At 45.0% G+C, this 22,784-nt stretch overlaps 2 protein-coding genes across 2 annotated transcripts; one reads left to right on the forward strand and one right to left on the reverse strand.

The window, feature by feature from the left end:
* Positions 1 to 308: 308 nt before the first annotated feature.
* On the reverse strand, positions 309 to 2,971 carry LOC123113588 (mitochondrial metalloendopeptidase OMA1-like). The gene is made up of 3 exons (XM_044534878.1): positions 2,260 to 2,971; positions 2,088 to 2,173; positions 309 to 876 (listed from the first exon to the last, which is right to left on the reverse strand). The coding sequence occupies exons 1-3, from the start codon at positions 2,956 to 2,958 to the stop codon at positions 528 to 530; spliced, it is 1,134 nt and encodes a 377-aa protein (XP_044390813.1). The 5' UTR covers positions 2,959 to 2,971; the 3' UTR covers positions 309 to 527.
* Positions 2,972 to 3,221: 250 nt separating this feature from the next.
* On the forward strand, positions 3,222 to 21,831 carry LOC123113587 (trafficking protein particle complex subunit 8). Its single transcript, XM_044534877.1, has 28 exons — positions 3,222 to 3,579; positions 3,694 to 3,788; positions 3,873 to 3,972; positions 4,411 to 4,515; positions 4,598 to 4,760; positions 6,024 to 6,144; positions 6,238 to 6,300; positions 6,661 to 6,741; positions 6,808 to 6,899; positions 6,984 to 7,134; positions 7,489 to 7,575; positions 8,278 to 8,397; positions 8,489 to 8,620; positions 8,707 to 8,804; positions 8,872 to 8,995; positions 9,075 to 9,182; positions 9,405 to 9,546; positions 16,750 to 16,854; positions 16,959 to 17,022; positions 17,125 to 17,197; positions 18,239 to 18,415; positions 18,492 to 18,602; positions 18,763 to 18,930; positions 19,019 to 19,174; positions 19,841 to 20,074; positions 20,208 to 20,366; positions 20,591 to 20,691; positions 20,780 to 21,831. Exons 1-28 carry the CDS (start codon positions 3,420 to 3,422, stop codon positions 21,306 to 21,308), a joined length of 3,819 nt encoding a protein of 1,272 aa, XP_044390812.1. The 5' UTR covers positions 3,222 to 3,419; the 3' UTR covers positions 21,309 to 21,831.
* The last annotated feature ends 953 nt before the right edge of the window (positions 21,832 to 22,784 follow it).

The raw sequence follows: 22,784 nt of genomic DNA on the forward strand, positions 1-22,784 counted from the left end.
ACTCTGAAAGGGGTATCCCTCAATTAGTGATTTCGAACTAATGTGAAAAAGGAAGTTGTGCGGTCAGGCCCAACATAGTGGGCATTCGATAGAAAACAAACCAGTGCGTCATGAAGAATGATTCGGCAAAAAGTAATTGCTAGCAACGTGATGTGTTGGGAAAGCTAATTGGGAAAAAGGTAAAGATGACGTTACTAATTTGGCACATATGATGAGGTGGATGGGTTGCATGTCTCAAGATAAATATAGTAGTGGGATCACACTATTAGGTATATAGGATTGCTTCACACTCTAGTATTTTGCTCACAAACACTCTGCACCATTTCATCGTCATTGCTCTCTCGCTTGGAATCGAAGAATAACTTACAATCACAACACAATAAACATCTACAAGAGGCAAACGGCCATTTCTTCAACTCTTCGTGGGATCTGTAATCTGAATTTGCGAAAGCAACTACAATCAACCATGTGCACTTGCAGGACATCAGGTAACATTTCCCTCATTTGCTTCGGTCTTACCATGCATTTTAATTTGTTGATATTCCTCCAAAACCTCGTTTCAATCTTGTTGATACAATGTTGCACTGGTTTCTCAAGGATTCTCGGAAAGAAAGACCTTTACCGTCGCCGGCTTGCTTGTCATCACCTTGATCTGGAGTAGCTTCTTTGTATAATTCCATTGCCTTCTGCATGACCTTGTGTTGGGACAAATATTGCGATCTTTTTAAATATGAAGGATATGGAGACACTAATGATTCCTCTTTTGTTAAAGCATCAATCTTTGCTAGCTTCCAGAGAACCACAAGGGCTGTGTTTGGATCGAAACCTGCACCACCGAGTAGCATGATTCCAATATGATCAGCCTCTATCTCCATCCTACAAACATAAGCAAAACCGTCAAAGGTGAACCAAACCTAAGACTTGCTAAACTAAACCAACTCACAAGGGTCGAACCAACTTAATAATAATAATGACCGAAGAGATAATAGAGTACACTAGCAAGAGATTAACGTTGAACCACATGTAGGAAAGCCCTTTATTATTGATATCGCAAGAAGCAAGGCTCCTCCGTCATGGCACACTGTGCTAAAGATGCATATTTTCATTGTACCACTATAAAATTAGTCTACTGTCTATTATCTTGGATATTTTATTTTAGTTTGGCATTTTTGTGCCATTTTTCTAAAATTTTGTCAGTTGAGGACCTAGTCGACCGAGAAATTCGAAGTCTTCCCAAAATTACATTTGTCAATAGGAATATGATCGTTTGACTCTACATTTAACATAAATTAGGTAGCTGCACGCTATAAAAATTGTATGCAATTTTTTTTCTCCTTGCTGATTGAGATTTCATGATGTGCAACTTCGGGACTGACAAATGACTAACTAAAAGGCCGGCTTAGAAACAACTAAAGTTGTACTTATATACTACCTCTGTTTCTAAATATATGACGTTTTGGCAGTTTAATTGAACTGCCAAAACGTCATATATTTAGGAACTGGGGAGTAACATGGACAGTAGGCCTCCTTACAAGTGCATATGGAAATTCTGTATCTTTTACATCTAAATAGTTGATCCGTACTGACTTAATAATCTTGACATGCAAGTATGACAACTCATTATATCATCATGGATGCCTCACAAAATTTAATTCTAAACACATCGCAGCTATGCCAACTCAACATGCTCCATGCATGGGAAAAGACCCAGCTTAACATGCATCATGCATGGTACTTATGTTAAATAATTTTTCTATAACTATATAATAATCAAATATATTAAATTACATGTGCTTGATTTTAAATTCTCATATTGCTAATCGGAATACTAAAGTTTCATACCGCAAAATCTCATAGAAATTACCTACATCTAACTCCCGCTACAATGCGCCGGTATCATCTCTAGTTTCTCTAGAGAGTGCTACATTGTGAAAATTTTAGTAGTAACTAACTTAAACAAGAACATATGAAAATGTAGTACTGAACTAATTGTATGTCTACCTTCGGCTACAATGCAGTACTACTAACTAATTGCAGTAGTAGCTAATTTGAACAAGAACATGTGAAAATGCAAAAGGTGGACATACATTGAAAAGAAAGGCCGCCATAAGAGAGTGGGAAACCAATATTGCCTGGCGATGTCCGCCTTGTGCCTTGCAATGACGTGCCCAACCTAGAAAAATAATAATGGCACCATGGATGAGAGTTTGAATTGCGTGACGTGAACTCAGTAATCCAGTATTAAACCTACTAGCTCACCTCGTGGCCAAGAACAACGGCAATCTCAGCGTCAGTCTTGAGAACTTCGAGCAATCCGGTGGTGACCATTATCTTGCCGGGCAGGCACCCTGCATTGACCCGATCATCTTTGACAAGGATGAGCTCCCACTTGACCCCATGGAGGTGTCCTGCGTGCGGCTGCAGACGGCTTGGTTTCTTACCCTGCTGCTTTCTTCGGGTCCCGTCATCCAGATCCTGCGCATCCTTGCGAGCGGCGCGGATGAGTTTCTCGAGGATGCGTCGGACGCGGACAGTGTCGGGGTGGAGCGGGTCAACGATCCGGGACTCGGCGGCGTACTTGTTCATGTCCTCGTCGAAGCGGCGAACACAGAGCTCGCGCTCCGACTGGGAGGAGAGGACGACCACATGAATCCTGTTAGTGTACGACACGACCTCGATGTCGAGGTACGGGCGGTAGTAGGCTAACGCCGTGAGGCCCGTGACGCCGGAGGCGAGAACTGCCGCGGAGGCGACCTTGAGCGGATTGTGGTACCACCGGGGCCGGGGGCCGACGGGCTGGGAGGTGCAGTAGCGTCGGCAGAGGGGGGGCGATCGACAAACGGCAGCGGGTTTGGTGCTGTGGCGGAGCAAGTAGTCTGAACGTGAGGCGGCTGTGCGCGGACGCCGGCCACGGGCTTCGAAGCTGAGGATGCGGCGGCGTGAATTCCCTAACATCATGTTTTCTTAATTAATCATCTTTCTTCCGATCTTCTCTGAGGAAAATAAAATAATCTGGGAGACTTTTGTTTTTTCAGATCAGGGTGGAGTCCAATCTAGTGGACCGTTGGCCTTGTATATCACCGGAGACCGGACCCATCATCATACCCGCCCTCTGAAGCCCAAGTATCCAGCCCGTCCATCTAACTACCCAAACCCAACCCAATACGATACGCCCACTGGTCGTCTTCTCCCCTACCTCGCGCCCTTCCAGATCACACCACCACCGTCACCGCGTCGCCGTCGCCGCAGACCTCTCCGGCGACCCCCCCCCCCCCCCCCCCCTCGTCGGAGACCCCGTACATGCTGTGCCGCCCACCACGAAGAGCCAGCCCCCGGCCCCGTCCCCGCCCCCGCATCACGCAATTCGCATCGCCGGCCGCTCGGACCGGCCCCGCTCGATCCGCTAGGGTTTTGGCGGGATGGATCCGCTCCGGAGCTACCTGGGGCGGCTCCTCCTCGAGGACGTCACCCCGGTGGTGATGGTGCTGACCACCCCGCTCGCCGAGGCCGCGTGCCGCAAGAGCGGCCTCAGCTTCGTCGACATGCTCTCCCCGTTCTCCCTCTTCAAAAAAATCGACGGTGATGCGCCTCCCCGACGCCAGCCTCAGCTGATTCCCTGCAATGCTTTTCGCATTTCGTTTTGATTCGGTTCTGTGTGACCTCACCCGGTGTTTCGTGTGTCGGTTTGAGCAGTGCCCGTTCGCACAGCGAGTGACCAGCCTTACAGGCTCCAGCAGTTCAAGATTCGGATGGTGTATGCGTCGGATGTCCGGAAGCAGGACCGCGAGGTGAACCTTGTGGAATGTGCTATACACTTGTAGATGCCTTCTGCTGTTGATGATGACCACTTGACCATGCTTGTGTTGGAACAGGTTGCGGATGCGAGAATTAAGCTGGTGGTTTCCGAGGCAAACGAGAAGGCTCTTCCGGATTTGCTTTCAGATCCGCCACAGTTGAAAGATGTACTCAATAGTGAGAACCCTTGCACTACCTCTATATGCAATCATAATGTGATATCCTTGCGAAGAAACACTAATGATGAGTAAAATGAGGGACTATAACCAGAGTAGCCAGATTGCTAATTTGTTCAAATATTTCCAATAATCTTAATGTTAGAAACCTTTAATGAGCAGCCACAACCTTTTCCCCCAAATCTTACAGTGAGCGCACATGGCAAGCATTCATGCCACAATTTGTGTTGCTCAAATTGCCTGTTTTGTTGTGTCAATCTGCTGTCAACCTCCATTTGGTTGGTTATCTGATGTATCTATTTGACTGATGAATGCTTTGGTCGTATTGATGTCTTACTCAAGCGGATCGTTACATGTGGTTCAGTCATAGGGTTGGTGTTTGCTGTTTATTGGTTCCATATTGTTTTTACATAGAATTCCATGTTTGCTACAATTTCAGAGCCTGAAGCTGAGTTGTGCCCATTGTGGATTAAGAAGTTCAACAGAGAGCTAATACGGACACTGTCCTTTTCAGACCATGAAACATTTGATCACCCTGTGGCATGTGAGTCTCGGCTCTCTACTCTTAGGTTTCTTTTGTTTGCAGAATCTTCTATTCTTCCTCATACTCTGATTATTGTTAACAGGTCTTTTAGTGGTATCGTCAAAGGACAAAGAGCCAATTAGCAAATTCGCTGATCTGTTCAATGCAAATCAGTTGCCTCCTCTTTTAAATGAAGGCATAATGGATCCCCAGATTCTGAAGCACTATCTTGTACTTCATGAACAACAAGATGGACCACAAGAGATGTACTATTCCTTTCTCCTCATAATAGGGAACACACTCTCCTCCTTGCATTGGTGAAATGAACTATTGAGAAATGCTAACAAGTAATACATGTGTTCCAAAATATAGGCACATTTTAACTGTCCAAATATTAGCTTTGACCATAGATCTCGTAAAATACGTTGTTAATAGTTGCAAAATCACAATCATAGAATAAGAATGTCCTTTCAAATTTGTGAATCCAATGGTGTCAATTTTGTATAATATAAGCCAAATATGATTGGATTAATTGGTGGCTGAAGCATAAATTTGGGCAGGAAAGATACAACTTACTTTTGAAATGAAGTGAGTTTTGTTTCTTCTTAAATGGTCACCAACATTTTTCAGAAGTGAAAAAACATCTTGTGAACTTGTGTCAGTGATGTGAGCTTTCTAATATGTTGTATTCTTTCAGACTGCTCTCTCTTCACACTGATGTTAGAAAGTCTGACATCCCTAGTTCAATGTATTTTAAGGTAGTCCAGGACTTGAGGCTTCTTCAATTAATTAGCTTGTGTGACTCTTTGTCTAAGATCTCAACTCTTGAGTCTACCGAGTCCTTTTATGTCCACCTATTAACAACATCAACCGCATATTTATGTGAACTGTAATGATTGAAGTCCTGTTTTGTTGTTTAATGCATTTGTTCTTATAATTAGAACAAACCCCAAACCATTATATAATATTTAAATGGCATATAGGGCTTCACTCAAAGCTATAGTATATACCACATGAGCACTTAGGGTTGCAGTAGGTGTCCGCTTGTTTACCTTTGTTTGGAATAGTGAGCTCTATCTTCATCTGGCAGCTATGGGCCCAGTTACAAGAAGCTTTAGTCCCCATAACTGAGTGGTGAGTGTGCCTTCTCGGAAACTTTTAAGCCCCGTTCGTATTGGAACCTGAAGAGTCTCGTTAGGCCAGCTTGTTGAAGAAGCTAAGCTTTGCCAAATAGGGCCCAAGGCTGCCATATAAGCCCCATTTGGAATAACTTACTTATTTCATCCCAAGGTTATGCTTATCTAAGTTGGAACATGCAATTAAGGTAATAGCTGATGTTTTAACTGCTTGCATAGGCAAAAGGAAGTGCATCACACTTGAATAGTGTGATATTAAATGGATTCCGTACATTGTTTTTTTTAAATCATATTTTTGCTCTACTGCTGTCATTTGCTGATTTTGCCGCGTCTTCTTATTAAGTTCTGATTTTGTACATTCTTTGGTTGACCCATGTTACTTCCTTTGTCAAGAGCTGTGAACATCTTAGCGGAAATGAGGACCACCCTTGGCTTGAATGATTGTAAATTGCTGAGTATTAACTCTTCTACACAAGCGGATGGCAGTGATGCTGATAATTCGTGGTCAACCTATGTAAGTCCACCAAGTTATTTAATATTTATGTTCATGTCTACGTAGTTGAGCAGGTATGCAATCTACTTATAGTCTTGTCTTGACTAACTGCAGAAAGCTCATGGCTTGCACAATCATGAAGGAACTTGTTTCCTTAACATGGATGATTTGAATGAGGTACTGCAGCATCTGGAGTATAGCAAGTTACTGCTTCTCCAATCTCTGTTAAGCTTGTCTTGGCACATAAAGTTTCGTAAAGCATTGTTCAACTTTTCACAGTATCTAACAACTCACCAGTTCAATTAGGAATGTTGTTAGTTGGGTTGAAGAGCTATTGTGCTTTTGACAGTAGTGTGAGTGACTGACTTATTAGTCGATTGATTCAAGGTTTTTATAGGAACTAATGTCAGGGAGGTCATATCGTTTTTCTATTAGTTTCTAGCATTAGGTCATGTCATCCTCCGGGCTTTAGTTTTGCATGCTAAGATTTGGAGCTGGCAGTCAAGCTAAGAGTCTTAACTGCTGTTTCTTTATCAGATAAAGGATTTTATGCAAGATTTTGCTTCTAATCATATCATTCCCTACATGGAGCAAAAGATCCGTGTGCTCAATCAGCAGGTATCTTTTTAGTTTTTTTTTACCATTTTCAAATGTATTGTTTAGTAAAATTCAGTATCGTTCTAGGTAGCCGCAACAAGAAAGGGCTTTAGAAATCAGATAAAGAACTTGTGGTGGAGAAAGAGAGATGATGTCCCAGAAGCTGCAAATGGCCCAATGTAAGTATTTATGCTTGACACTTTTTACTGTATTTTATTCTTTTCAAATCTGCCCTTTTGCAGTAACACTATTTTTCTCAACAGGTATACATTCACCTCCATAGAGTCGCAGATCAGAGTTCTCAGTGACTATGCTTTCATGTTAAGAGACTACGAGCTTGCCTTGTCCAATTACAGATTACTTTCGACAGATTATAAGCTTGATAAAGCTTGGAAGCGTTTTGCTGGTGTTCAGGTGCTTGAATTTCCTTAACTTATTTTTAAGTACTTTATGCATGGGTACATGGTCATCATGTATAATGATTTTGGGTTTGAACTAAAGGCACAGCTAGTGGCAATTCTGAAGAGATATGTCCTGCTTAGTAGTTTCAGTAAATCAAGATATATTTTTTACCATAAGAATAACTGACAAGAGGCTATGCCTTACATATACGATAGACCAGATGATATGCTTTCAAATTCATTTCACATTAGCAGAGTTGCTGAACTGTTTTCCAGTGAATAATGAAATTGATACTTTGTTCTGATGGCCCATTATTTATCTATAACAGATATTCACTCCTATGATGTATGCTTGCGTCTTTTGCAGGAGATGAGTGGACTTTGCTATTTCATGTTAGATCAGTCGAGGAAGGATGCTGAATATTGCATGGAAAATGCCTTCACTACATATTTGGTATTTATTTCTTTTGGAAATCCACTTTTAGGTTTACACACATGAACAAATAATTATTGTTTAACATTGTTGACCGGTTGATACATCTTTTCTATTCTGTGCTAGTGGCCCTAGTCCTCGTGTTCTTCAGAGAAAAGTAGAATCTGAAAAGTGGGAAGACATAGGAAAAATGATTTCTAATTCCATTTTGCATGAAACACTTTACTCTATTTCAGATGCATCTGGAAATATGTGTCTGGCACTCTCGTCTTCTAGTTCCTCAGCAACACAAAGCAGTCAATAACAACTATAAATACACTAAAATTTCTTCAAAGCAGATAAGCAAGAACCCAAATCAGACATGCCAAACCAGCCATAAATATGTTAAAACTTCCTTCCTTTTTTGTGAAATCATGAGATATACAGAAGGCCCGTGCTTTTCCCTTTGTTATTTTTGGGAGTGTGCGCCCATAGGTGGTAGGGCCATGGGCATAATGAAGGGGAAGTTTGAACTCTGAATTTAGCCAGATGCATTTTTTTTCCATTTTGCATGATAGAAAGGAATTTAAAGCAGTGGGGCCATTCAAGTAGAGATTGCCATTCTTATGTGTTAGTTCGATTCTTTCAGTTGGTTGGTTTTGAATTTATCGTTGTTCTTTTTTCTTCACTTGTCTGGTCTTGCTCTTCTTCATACAAAGTATCAATAAGTATTCATATATGCAGAGAATTGGATCTTCTGGTGAGAGAAATGCTACTAGATGTGGCCTTTGGTGGGCAGAAATGCTTAAAACACGAGGACAACATAGGGAAGCATCAACTGTTTATTTCCGCATATCAAATGAGGTATACCTAGAAGCATGCGGCCTATTCAAGTTTTTTTAAGTTCTCTTTTAGTTCGTTACATTTATGAATGATGAAACCTTCTACTATTCAGGAACCTTCCTTGCATTCTGCTGTGCTGCTTGAGCAAGCTGCTTGTTGCTATTTGTTGTCAAGTCCACGTATGCTTCGGAAGTATGGATTTCACCTAATCTTAGCTGGCAATAGTTACTACTTGTCTGATCAGGTTTATATTAATTCCTCCACTGCAGTGACATTTTAGCAATGCTACAGTACTTGACTTAACAATGAGCGTTTGTCTTGATGGTGCAGAAACAACATGCTGTTCGGGCATACAGAAATGCTCTGTTTGTCTACAAACAAAATCCTTGGAGTTACATCAACAATCATGTACATTTTAATGTTGGAAGGTACTTGCATGTTTTTCTGCTCATTTGCCCTTGCTTGTAAACTATCTCTGACACTTGTACGAATTAGGTGGTATGGAGTCCTTGGGATATTCGATGTAGCTATCAAGCACTTGCTGGAGGTTATTGCTTGTAGCCATCAGTCGCTGACAACGCAAAGCATGTTCCTCAATGATTTTTTCCATTTTGTTCAGGTTATTGACCAACTCAGTTATGATTTGCATCAGCTGTACCGAATTTTCCATTCTAATTTTTCTATTTTTTTGTAAACAGAGTACAGGGGAAAAGTTTGATGTATACAAGCTTCAACTTCCTGTTTTCAACATGTCATCACTCAGAGTTGTAAATGAAGATCATCGCACTTACGCATCAAATACAGATGTAATGTCATAACAACTATAGCATTCATATTTCTAATTGTCCACCATTTCATTTCTGGAGTAATCAAAGATTGAACCTGTGGTGTTTCCAGAGCAATTTGTGATCAAACACTGCCATGCATTTATCATTTTTCTTAACTTTAACCAGGTCTTTGGTCAGTTTGCGCTTGTGTGATTGAAAATGAAGGCACTTCTAACTTGTATCAGCTACCTTGTATAACAGGTTGATGTTAATGAAAGCATTTGGCAGGAGCTGGAAGAAGAATTGATCCCATCGTCATCTGTTGTTAGAACTAACTGGCTCGACACTCAGCCAAAGTCTTCTCCTTTTAGAAATAACAAGGCATGTGTTTGCGTTGCTGGAGGTAAATCTTGTTATCATTGTATTAATACGTCTACAACTGCCCGTAAGAAAATCGACTGATTTTGAGTTAATTGATAGTTGCCTCAACAGCTGAACTGCATCTTGAAAATGTGGTATATCATAGTCCCTCTGTCCCGAATTACTTGTGGCAGAAATGGATGTATCTAGAACTAAAACTACGTCTAGATACATACATTTCTGCGACAAGTAATTCAGGACGGAGGGAGTACTATTTGAGTATAATTATGCAAACACACGGACCAATCATTTTCGAGGAACTTGAGGTTAGCTAGCACGTTACCAGCCCAACAAGGTCCAGTGCCACAGCCACTTATGACATGTAGGGCCTGTTCTCCCAACTCCACAGCTTCAGCTTCTCCAGCCAGCTTCTCGCTTCACCTGGAGATTCCAAACTGTTCGGAAGCATTCTTAGCTTCTTGCAACGCTGCAGCCGAGCTAGGAGGCCGCTAGCTTGTTGGGCCACTCTGGGCCTGCTGGAGGCTGCCCAGTTTGGCCTGCCATGGGCATCTACATGAGCAGCACCATGGCTGCCAACAGCGTCGGGACGAGCACCGGTGTCAATGCCATCGGGGCGATGTCTCCTGCCTACTGCCTTGGTTGCCGATGGGGATGATACTCGGGTGCCAATGGGGATGCTGCGTTGAGGTCATGTTCTGGACGGAAACTAGCGGGGATGGTCTTGGAACGGGCGGATCTGAAGGTGTAGGGGGGTGCCGGTCGCCAATTGTGTGGAGCCGCCGTGGTGGCGGCGGCGGCAGGAGGAGGGTTAGGTCGAGCACTACGGTTTGGGTCACACATGGCTCCAAATGTTTTCCTTGGCGGTGGCAATGTGGTTGTAATATCGGGCAACTCCTGATTCTGGTTTTCGTGGAGCTGGGCTTTGGGAGCTTCGCGTTTTTACACAACGATTGGGCTGAGCTTCGTGAATCTAGCTTCTCGGAGCCCAGGCGTTCAGGCCGGCTTCACACTTGAATTTTGTGGAGTCATAAGTTGGAGAGGTTCAGAATAGGCCCGTAGTTACCAATTGCATACTCTCATCTAGGAGAGCATGACTCCATGTGGTAGTTTGTGCTGTTACGCTCAAATATTAGTTTGAACTAGACATATCCCATCTGTTCATTTAAATTACCTAAATATGTATAACCAGTGTGAAATAACTTGGAAATGAACCATAGTTTTTACTCTGACCTGTTATTGAAAAAACCATACTTTTTTGAACAATACTGGCTTGACTGGGCAAAACTGGTCACTACCTTCCTATTGCCAACTATTTTGACTGACATGTCATCACTTGAATGAAAAACCTACACATGTAGGAATCACATAACTAAAATGCTATGTTTAGTTCATCTTCTGCTCATTTGATTAGTACTCAATAACCATTTGATGATTCTAACTACCCACTCTGGCAAGTATACTAGGAGCAGCCGTGCGCTTTCCCATGTTGCTTCCTTTGTACGGTTTATCTGTTGGTTGTTTATTCACTTGTGGGCCTTTTGTGTCATTGTTTCCATGGTTTTCGTGGGGGTGATCGTGGTGTGAAATCAATTGGAAGTCATGCTTGAAGAGCCCACATTTTGACGGTCGGTCAACTGCTACCAGCTTCACTCCTAGTAAACGTGACTGGTTTGGCCCAACAAACTCTATACACAATATTTTTTTGAGAAAATGCAAAGGACTTTTGCGTTTCATTGCATTGAAAAGATAAGAGTTTAGTTACAATCCTCCTAGGAGGCTAAGTTCAAACAAAAAAACAGGAAAACTAGTGTACATCCTAGGTGGGCGGCAGGATGACGCGAAGGCCATGGGCGCAACGCGTGCCCACCAAGGTTTACGAGTCGACGAGTCGTTCCGAGATTGAGACTCATAGACTAATCGTGACTAGTCTAGACTAGTGCTAGACTAGTTGACATGACACCGTAGTACTAAAAAAATCAAAATACGTAGTAGTAGTAGTACGTAGTCACAGGGAAAATATGGGTATGCTATTGGAGATGCTTATCGTGCTGCCATCCAGCCACAGGCCCAGCCCAGCACCGCTCAGAACGCCACCCCCCAGTTGGCCCATTTGGGCCCAAGTGGCCAGCCTATTAGTCCACTTTGCATCCCAACCACTGAAACCCTAATCCCAATCGATCCCATCTCCGCCGCCTGCGCCATCACGCCCAGGAGCACGCGCACGCACGACCCGCGCCTCCAGTCGCTGCTGCCGTCGAGCCCGCCGACCACCGCCGTGCCTCCTCCCTTCCTCTCCTTTTTCTTTCTTCCTTCTCTCTCGTCACAAGGCCGTGCGTGCCCACGGATCACGGCCATGGCCGACGCCCAAGCATGAACTCCGGCCGGCCGCCGCGCCTTGCTGCGCCATCTGTTGTCCCGGCGGTGGGTAGCGGCGGCGGCGGATCAGTGGGTGCTGGCTGCAGCCTCGTCCAGGCAGCTTGTTCTCCTAGCTCTCCAATTTCCCCCTCCCAAATTTGAGTCGAGCGACTAGAACATGTCGACTAGTCCAGACTAGTCGTCGACTAGCCGATCCACAGTTGGACTCGTATTTGTAGTCTACACGAGAAAATGAGTCGGCAACCACTTCGCGATTGGTAGACTAGTCGAGCGACTAGTCTCGACTAGTCGAGCGACTAGTCTCGACTAGTCGCTCGACTCGTAATCGTTGACTAGTCGCTCGACTCGTAATCATTGGTGCTCACTGCTCGGCCTCGGCCTTGATCTTGCAGACAAGGACATGAACCAGAGGTTGGGCGCCATCGAAGATGCACTCGTTGCTGCTTCCAAATCATCAATGGCGTCAAGAGGGCAATGGAGGCGAGGCCTTTGCACATCTGTGTCGGCGTGTTCTGCTTGGTGTGGAGCGACCAATCCATGAGTGTTTTTTTCCTTATTTGGGCCTGCAGTGGTCATCCTTAGCTAGGAGAGGATCTCGTGCCAAGTCTGCCTGGTGAAGGGGCACTCCTGAAGGATGTGACGCATCGTCTTGGGGGTTGGTCACAGAGTGGGCAGCGTGGCTAGTGCTGGAGTCCATGCCTAGCAAGGTGATCAGCCGTCCAACATCTGCCCTCGTTGGCCAACCAGTGGAAAACTTCACACGCGGTGGTGCCCAATTCATCCGGATGAGCTTCCACGAGAAGCAAGTCGTGGATCCCTGGAAGGGGGCGAGGTAGCAGGAGCTAGCAGAATAGGTGTCGGAGGCCGTCCACCTCCAAACAAGCTGGCCGGGGGTGTCCGAGAGCATGACATGTTCGATCGCCAACCAAACTTGCAGGTACTGGCCAATCTCATGTATGCCCAGGGTCTCGTGGATGTCTCTAGCCTAGCTATGGCCCTGCAAACCTTCAACGACGGGGTCCAGATCTTGCGGGGACGCTTGGTGATCTCCCTTATGGACTGCCCGTTGAGCAAGCGGTCCTCCTAGAAAGATGTCGTTAATCCGTTCCCGATAGTCACCGTGGTGGAGGCGAAGAAGGGACGCCCGGTTTTGTTCATCAGGCTGGCCTTCCATGCGGGGAGTCGCCCGGCAATCCCATCGACAAGAGATTGGGCGGCAGTCGGTCACCATATTGTGAGTGGGATCCCAAGGTAGGTGATTGGTAGCTCGACTATAGGGCAGCCAAGGTGCGCCAGTGCAGCTGTCGCCTCGTCCATGTCGCAGTGCAACAACGGGGCGAAGCTCTTGGCGTAATTAACCATCTGGCCGGAGGCGTGGCCAAAGAGCATCAGAACTTTGCGCACGGCGATAATGTCACTGGACGAATAGTGGCAGAAGAGTACCATGTCGTCAGCGTACAAGGACATCGCGGGGATCGAATGCCTCAGGTGCAGCTTTGCCATGATTCCGAAGCCAATCATGTGCTTAATGAGCCTTCCTAATGTGTCGACGGCGAGCACAAATAGCTGCGACGACTGGGGGTCACCCTGGTGTAGCCCCTTGCGGTGCCAAATAGGGGGCCCGGCTCGCTGTTCATCAGGACGCATGTGCTCACCGATGAGAGGAGCATAGTGATCCACTCTAGAAATCTGTTCCCAAAGCCATATTGGCACAGGGCTTGCGGGGCACCCAACTGGTGAAGAAGCCGGGCTGACTGCTTGACAAGAATGAAGTTGTCATGCAGGCTTCGGGCGGCGATGAACGCGTTTTGGCTCCGGCTGATAGGGCTATCCAAAAATCATGTTCTTCTGCCGACGAAAGGAACATTGCCGGTGGAAGAAGGCAATATTGGCGTCACTGTCCTTGAGACTGGTGATTCAGGCGCGTTGTCGAGCGAATGTGCGCTAGATAGAAGCCAAGCCAAGATAGGAAATCTTGAGCTGTTTACGGAGCCAATTTTCATGTGGCGTCAACATCTAGTCTTCCCGAGCCTTGTCAAAGCGTGATAGGAGCTCGCGCGAGATGGCCATCTTATGCCTAATGTTCCCGATAGATTGGGAACTCCAACTCGTCAATTTCCGTGCCGTGGCTTGCAATTGAAGCATCAAATGACAAAAGGGGCCGACGTCGTGGACAGAGCTTCAAGCCGTGGCAGCTATCGTGTGGAAACCATCCATGCGCAACCATATATCCTCAAAGTGGAAACGCAGATGTGCAGCTGGAATGGGGGCACTGTCCAAGAGCAATGGGCTGTGGTCACAGACCACCGATGCGAGGCATCGAAGGTGGCGGGCGGCATGGGCGTCCTCCCAATTAGAAGTGCAGGGCACTCTGTCAAGGTGCACGGAAGACATACTTCCTTCAACGCAAGATTGTTGATCAACCGTCGGGATCTGCCCATCATGTGTCTATGCAGATTGTCATTGTTCTTGTCCTTGTTGCGGTAGATTAGGTTAAGGTTGTGTTTGGATGGGAGCCTACAGCAGCCGAGCCAAAATTTTGGTCATTGACCAGAGCGTGGGCACCTGTTTGGTTCTACACCAATAAATTGGCATGCCCGGGCTACCACAGCTTCCGCAGTTCATTTTTACGCCAAATCATGGGCAAGTTGTTGGCGGCTGAAAGGTGCGGCAACTTTTTGGCGTGCCCGCGAATTGGCTGGGCGAGTAGGGGCAGGATCCAAACAGGCCCTAAAATCCCCGCAGAGCATCCAAGGTCCCTGGCAATCGCTGCAGATGTCGCGCAATTCTTGAAGGAACGCGATTTTATCCGCATCAACCGGTGGTTCGTAGACCACTTGTCATCCACCAAGGGGCAGCTGAACCAGCAGTGGTCGCGTTTGCGAAGAACTTCGGGTCCGTCATAGTCACGACCCTGCTCTTCCAAGCAAGAAGGTTGCCGCCTCGTGTGCTGTTCATTGTCAGGTAGGCATAGTCGTCAAACTCTGAACCCAGCGTGTCCAGGATCACCGATGAGCAGATTAAGGCCATCTTTGTTTCCTTGAGGCAAGCAATGGTCGTATCAGTGGTGTCCAACATCGATCTAACGTCAAATCGCCGCGCATGGGTGTTCAGGCCACGGACATTCCAAATAACAATCTTAAGGTTGTGTTCCATAACAAACGCGATTGACGGGAGAAAGGTTGCAGCTCGACGAGGAGGAAGTCTCGCAAGCGACGACACTGCTCGTGGAGACAACCGTCCGGGGGGGGGGGGGCGAGGTGCCAGGGAGCTCATGGTCGACAAGCGCAGCGATGGCCGAGAGGACGGCGAACCCAACGGGTGCGGGGAAGATGTCGTTGCCATCGTACGTCTTCATCTCCGCGACAGTTATCCTCTGATTAGTGCCCACGATTCTAAGAGTTCATGGTCGACAAGCGCAGCGATGGCCGAGAGGACGGCGAACCCAACGGGTGCGGGGAAGATGTCGTTGCCATCGTACGTCTTCATCTCCGCGACAGTTATCCTCTGATTAGTGCCCACGATTCTAAGAGTTCATAGGATGTGAACCTGTGCCCTTCGTTCCGCAGTTGGTGGCGTCGCCGTGGGTGAAGTTCATAGGGCGTCGTGGCCTTCTCCCAGGCGCGCTGGCATTATGGCCCCGATTTGCTTCGTTGCAGCAGCCACAAAGTCACCGAGCGTCCATGCCTTGCCAGGGGTGGCACGAGTCATGGAGCGGCACAGGGTGACCGGTGGAGAGGCAAACCGGCCAGGAGCGGCACGCGGAGAGGCGTGATCGGGTGACGCCCTTTGCACATCGTGATTGGAACCAGCTATGGGCGGTCTGGAGTAGACATGGGTGTCATGGGCTGATGCAGGATCATGCTGGGCTGCATGGCTAGCTTTCGCGGCCCATCCGCCAAGACTGGCTCTGTTGGCGGGAGCGTCGGGGTATGGCGGCTGATTTTATTTGAAATTTGCGCGCCCCTGCTGTCCGGTGTCGTCGCAGGCTCGGAGGACTGGTCAGCTAAAGCCTCCAAATTGACGTCAGGTGCTGACGGTTTGGGTAGAGATCGCCTTTGTGGGGGGTGGGTGGCCCGGGCGGCTGGGAGTCTGGCACTAACAGAGGCAAAAGTGCCCGGATCCTGATGAGGTTGTGGCTAGGCATGCCAGAGCTGTGCACCCATCGGAGGCGGTCTCACGCTCGCCGGGCGACGAGGAGTCTAAGCCAAGAGAGGGTTCTGGAGCCTTCTCCGCCAATGGGGTGCCGCCAGCGCACACATCCAACAGAGGAGCAGACCTGACGCTGCTCCACTTTGCTTGTTTCATTTTGTATTACTGTTGTGTCCTCCTCCAGAAATATTCAGCTGTCCCTAGTTCTTAGGTGAGTGGAAATGGCGTCCTCTGTGCACACCGATGCTTCCGACTCCCACTTGGAGAACGCTCTGGAGGTACCCGCAAAAGCGAGCACAACAGCGTGAGGAACCGTAGACATCACCCCACATGCGCAGCCCACAGCATGATCCTTTCCGTCCTCCCCTGATCTGCGACGCATCTGACACAACGACCCACGAACCAATACACAGCGGAAGAATGACAGGTGTACCGAGGTGTGTAGGCTAAGGCGGTAAAAACATGTCCGGTCGATGACGCGCGATGCCCACATCGAACCCGCAGCCCAGAATGCTGAGAGTTCCCTATTTCTAGGGACCATAGAAGTTAAAAATACGATGCTAGTAATTTATTTAACTAGAAAAGAGAGAGAGAGTTGACGGGAATTAGGATGTAGCAATCTGATATCATCGCTGTAAAGACACTTGGAGCATCTCATAATATTCTCGTTCTGAATCCTTGATTTCATTTGGTGCAGAGGCAGTAAAACTGAACGTTGAGCTGAAGAATCCTTTGCAAATTTCCGTCAATGTGTCTGGCATCTCCCTGATATGCCAGCTTTCCACCAATTTGAATGCTTCAGGTGCGGGTATTTGAGTTTTTCTTTCTGAGATTAGAAGATCTTTCTTAAGGACTCCATAATGGAGAGATTGTTTTGTTCACCGATGTATTGTGTTCGCCATGCAGAGACTGGTGCATTAACAACAGCTCCCGAGGAAGATATAGCTAACACAAAGCCCTCTATTTCGACGTAATTACCCCCCCTAACTATCGAGGTGTATTTATGTAGATACCTTTGGTTCTTCTGAAGATTCTGAATACCATTATTGTTATTTCTGGTTGATTGCTGCAGATTTGAAAGTGATGGAAACAATTTCACAGTATCGAAGCTTGACATTGTATTAGGAGGAGGTGAAACCAAAAGAGTAAGCATCTATAGCCATTAATCCGTGTGCCTTAAAGAATCTTGCTAAAATGTATCCGTTGTCACGTAAAAAACGCTTTTAAAAGGTCTTCATCGTGAGACCTGTATGTAGCATATCCAAATTACTATTTGAAACAACGAATACTATTTTGAACTATCCATTAGATAATTCTCCCTAATCCATGATACTCCCCTCTTCCTAAAATATAAGTCACATTAGCATGTGTGTGTTTCAACGTTTTGAAACTTTGACTACTAATATACGCAGGGTTATAAGGATTTGGCATGTAAGAATAATATCATTAAGTGCAAATCATGGTCAAAGTTGTGCGTTGGAGACTGTGAAAAGTCAAACATAACTTACATTTTGAGGGAGTATATTTCTTAGAAGGTCACACAGAAAACAGGAAGAGCTATAACGGTTTATTTGCTATCAGCGTGGTGTGCTGTTGTGGATCCAACCAAGGATGGTTCTATTTATTATGCGCAAATAGTAGTTTGATGAAGGTCAGTGGCGGAGGCAGAAATTTTGGGTTAGGGGGGCCAAGTTCTACTATAATAAGTTGGGGAGGGCCAAACCTTAAGAAAATAGATATTTAGAAGTAAAAAATCTCTAATTCTGCACAGTTCTGCCTCCGCCACTGATGAAGGTGTTGTAATAGCTAGTGCAGAGCGAGCCTCATGTACAGTTTCTATATTATTTGTTTTTGCTTGATATTCCTTTGAACCAGATATAAGCCTTAACTTGGATTTGTTATCATTTTTTAGTTTGACTGTAAACCCTGATATTACAACAAAACATTAATGGAAATCATAACAAGCGAGTAATACTTACACTGATCATTGCCTCCGTTGTTCGTAGTTTAAATATTTTGGTAGGATATGTGTATTAAGTTTTGGGCAGCGAATTTGTTGCCCTTTGTGACATGTGGAATTGGTTTATTTTTATTCATTTATATTTGGCAGTGCTGTTTCATATCGGTGTTATAACTGTATGTGCAGAGTTTTCCAAATGGCTAACTACCCCTTCTAATTCTACCAGATACAACTTGAAGTGACTCCAAAAGTTATAGGTATTCTGAAGTTAGTTGGGATAAGGTGGACCCTGTCAGATTCAGTAGTAGGCTATCAGTACTTCGAAGTGGCTACACAAAAGAAAAACAAGAAAGGGAAAAGAGGGGCCTGGCGTTCTTTGAACACCAACCTGATTGTTATCAAGGTTCTCATTTGTCTGGGTTTTTCTTTCAAATACTTGTTTCATGTGACGTGCGAGTAACTAAGTTCTTTGCCTCCAGGGTTTACCTAAACTTACGGGCTATATTGAGTGCTTGCCAACAAAAGCATTTACTGGTGATTTACAACTCCTCACGCTGAATCTGAGAAACCAATCAGAGCATGCTGTGAAGGTCCAAATTTTTATCCTCGTATTTATCTCTTTGCCTTGTTCAATAATTCATAATGAACAAAGGATTTCTCAGTTCTTCAGAAATGAGCATATAAATTTTAAATATATGTGTATTTGTAGCATCATTTTGTATGTTAACCATTTCCAAGCCTGCCATGCAGAATATAAAAATGAAAATTAGCCATCCAAGGTTTGTAATTCCCGGTGATTCATCAGACCTTGACCTTGAATTCCCACAGTGCTTAAGAAAGCATGTGCAGTCAGACAGCAATACTGTATCCGAAGGTACTAAGGAAAATGTCAAGGGTTCGCTATTTGCATTTCCTCAGGTGAGGTGGTTCAAAGGCCCTGTCTTGTTTTACTAATCTGATCTGTGTTACCGATTTCTTTACAATATTTACATTCCTTTCTTACCAGGGAATTAAAATTCAAGGCGGTGCCACATTCTCTTGGCCTATTTGGTTTCATGCTGCAACTCCTGGAAACTTCTCTCTTTATTTGTCTCTCTATTATGAAATGGAGAGTACCACTGACATTCCATATCGCACATTGCGCATGCATTACAATGTGGAGGTAAATTGGCAATATTTTATTGGGTTTTATGTTTATTATTTACCTTATTGTACATGCACAGTATATTCTATTTGGAATCATGTTTTGAGAACTAGTATTGCACCAGTTGCTTCTCGGGGCACCAGTTTTCTACAGTAATTAGTTGATCTAATGAGATATGTTGGCAAGATTTATGACACACGGAAATCTCTAAAACCTCACTGTGCCAGCCGGTTTACCAAATATAGGTTGTGGCTGGCGCGAAACTGGTTATGGCTGCTAGCCAGAAATCCGATGTGCTCTGAAAGTCTTGAGTTCATTGTTTGATGCCACTGGTTATGTTAATTTTGTTTTGAAGTTGTAATAGCTCTATAGAAGTGCGGTGGTCCCAAGACTTGGATTTCAGATTTTGATATCTTTGTCATGTTTTGGACCAAAATACAGGAAGCTAGTATGATGTGTGATTGATTCTATTTTATTTTTCAATCTCACATTATAGCGTTCTGTACTCCCATGATTACGGTGTGTAGAACTACTACCCATATAAATGGCACCGTGGTTTTGGATGCTACTGTTGCATTATTTAATCTTAAATTTGCTTAGCCAGCACCTGTATGTTTGAACACAGTTCTTGATAAATATGGAATTGGAATCTATTAATTTTCTGTAAACAATTCTTATTTACAGGTCTTGCCTTCACTTGATGTATCATTTGCTATAAGTATGTGTTCATCAAGATTGCAAGAGTATATTGTGCGAATGGATGTAATCAACAAGACTCCATCAGACTCATTTGCACTTAATCAGTTGTCATGCGTCGGCACTAAATGGGCAGTTTCAACATTACCCTCGCGCGATTCCATCAGCTTTGTGGAAACAATACCAGCAAACCAAGCTGTGTCATGCTTCTTCAAGATAAAGGTTGGAGACACTGTTTGAACAAGCTATCAAATAGAAGACACTTGGGCCCTATGTATTCCATTTCTTTATTTTATTTTCATGCCCGTTATATCTGGCTAGGTGATATGGTTTTCCATGCATTAATTATTTCCAGGATTTAAGTACCAGTTCATGTATTGAGGCGGCAGACGGTTCCTGTGGAAGTGATATAGTTTTATCTGCTGGGGGTAGTACTGATGTATTTGATGTTTCTCGGACTCCTATCACTGATTTCCACTATCAAGAAAGATACCAACAAGGGAAGTTAGCTAAGGTGAGTGCTGCCTGAGGTTGTAATACCATTCTAGACCACTTGGCGGTACTGTTTTCTTGCTGTTTACCAGTGTTATCCAGCTGGGTAGTGTTTTTGCCCTTAGCTTTAACCTCAACACAACAACACTTGGATCGAAATGGGGCCAGTGGCTGGTTTCCTGTATGCATATTTAAATTTTAGCATTAGTTAATCAAATGCTTACCTATGTATCGACTTCATTTCAGGTGCCACGTGGTCTACTTGATTTTATTCTGATCTCAAAGGCAGTAGCTGTTAACTCTTCCAAGCCAGAACAACTGCTGTCTCATCACACTTGCCACTGCAGGCAAGTGCTAGAACCTTCTGACAGTGTAACAACTTTGTTACTTTTGGTGTTCCTGCACATATATGCTGATATTGGTCTGCTTTTGCAGTGCTCTCAGCCAGAATCCTGTTTGGTGGCTTATGGAGGGACCTCGAACCATTACTCATGATTTCTCGAAGTCATGCTGTGAGGCTAACATCCAACTGGTGATTCACAATTCTTCAGAACATAACACTACCGTGAGAGTGGTTACATCTGACTGTATGGCAGAGAAAACCAAGACTGCCCCTTCACATGAATCTGCCACTGGTCAGGGTGGATGGTATGACGTATCGCTGGAAAACGACATAAAAGCCATCGCAAGCACGAAGGGGGCACATTCTCAGAAACAATCGTCAGAAAGCATTTCACCGTTTGTTTGGTGCTCATTGAGTTCCGCTCAAGTTGATCTCAAACCTGACAGTTCTGCCAAAATTCCCCTGAAAGTGTGCATATTTGCACCTGGAACGTACGATTTTTCAACTTATGAGTTGCACTGGAAAGTGCATTCATCTGAGAGTGGACATGTGGATGAAAATGTGACATCAGGTGGTGGCCAAGGGTATCCCTTCTATGTTAATGTTCTTCAAGGCGCCTGATGAATTACAATGATGATAAAGATACTTCTCATGAAGCTCAGCACAGAAAAACTTGCATGTAGTTTAGTGCAGAAGCCTGTCCTGTGGGGGCAGACTGAAGATGTACGATATCACCAGCCAAAGCTAGCGGACAGGCAAAGTGCAGATGTACCCTGTAAGTTCCCAGGTTGGATATAGGACACCCATATACATGGATTCTTTTGTTATCAGCTTCAGTGCTGACTGCATTTATACGAGCCCTTTTTGAGGATGAATCATGAGGATAGTTCAGGTGATTAGACGATGTATACCATTGTTGTCAATGAAATTGGGGTGCGATGCAAGCTGACAGACATTTATCGAGTTTGTGTATCCTATAGCTGTGCTATTCTTGTACATCCTTCTCTGTATCATTTTCTGCGAGGAGGTTATGTAATCTTCCTGAAACTGTTGTTCTATGGGTGACAATTGTTCCTCTGGTAAATGTTAAATCGTTGATGCCAGCGTGAATTTTCTGTTCTTTTGTATGAATAGGTTGAGCTCATGTCTGCTTGGGTATTCTTGTATGTACTGTATATGATTTTTTGGCAGTCGTGATACTTGGGCAGTAACGTTTTGAATTGGTGTAAATCATAATCGCAATTTTGCTATGCACATTTAAGAGATGATTCCAGTGTGTGAATTGTTTTGATCATCGCCTTTCTTAAATGTTGTCCAATTAGCAAGACGGTCTGCTCTGAGGGAGTGGAAACTTCACGCTTCTCGATCCGTTCGCTGCATCGCAATCTTCTACCTCCAAATGGTGACATGGTTGACGCGCGCATGGGCAGCTCGAGGTTTGACGACCGTCACGCCGTAGATTACTCCAACCAGAGCCTGGAGGCACCGGCTTCGACCTCGAGTTTCTCCAGGTCCGTCCAGGAGCAGTGATTTTCTCCGCCCCCTCCTTCAAACACGGCCTGCCCCTGACCGAAACTGAAAGATAATACAGACCTTCACCTTTATCGCAGCTCCCTTTGGTTTAAATTGTTTGCCTGATTGATCCGATCGATCCATTTTCAGATGCATTCGTTAGGAGGACGAGCAGATGAGTTTTAAATTGTCTGCTTGACTGCGAGGTTAATGGCATGCCAGACATTCTCGTGACACGTCCCATCTAAGAAAAGAAAATTCTACGACATGTATTGTTAGCTTAAAAACGCTCTTATATTATGGGATGGAGGGAATACTTCAGAGAATTTGCTTGCAAGAGATCAGTGGTGGTGGAAGAACTAGGGGCAACTATAGTTTTTTAGGAGCAACTATTTACTGGGTACTCATGCGGAAGGCCAACCCAGCGGACCTTTTTTTTTTTGAATTGTTTGGAATGCTTACCACATGTGTCACGTGGTCCTAGCGGACACTTTTGAGGGCGCTCGACTACCGCCACGTGCCGAGCATTTGAGTGCACCCTCTCGAATACGTATTTTTTGCACGTTTTTCTTGGGGGGTTTTCGG

Source organism: Triticum aestivum, chromosome 5B (assembly GCF_018294505.1).
Source record: "Triticum aestivum cultivar Chinese Spring chromosome 5B, IWGSC CS RefSeq v2.1, whole genome shotgun sequence".
NCBI classification, from domain to species: Eukaryota; Viridiplantae; Streptophyta; class Magnoliopsida; order Poales; family Poaceae; genus Triticum; species Triticum aestivum.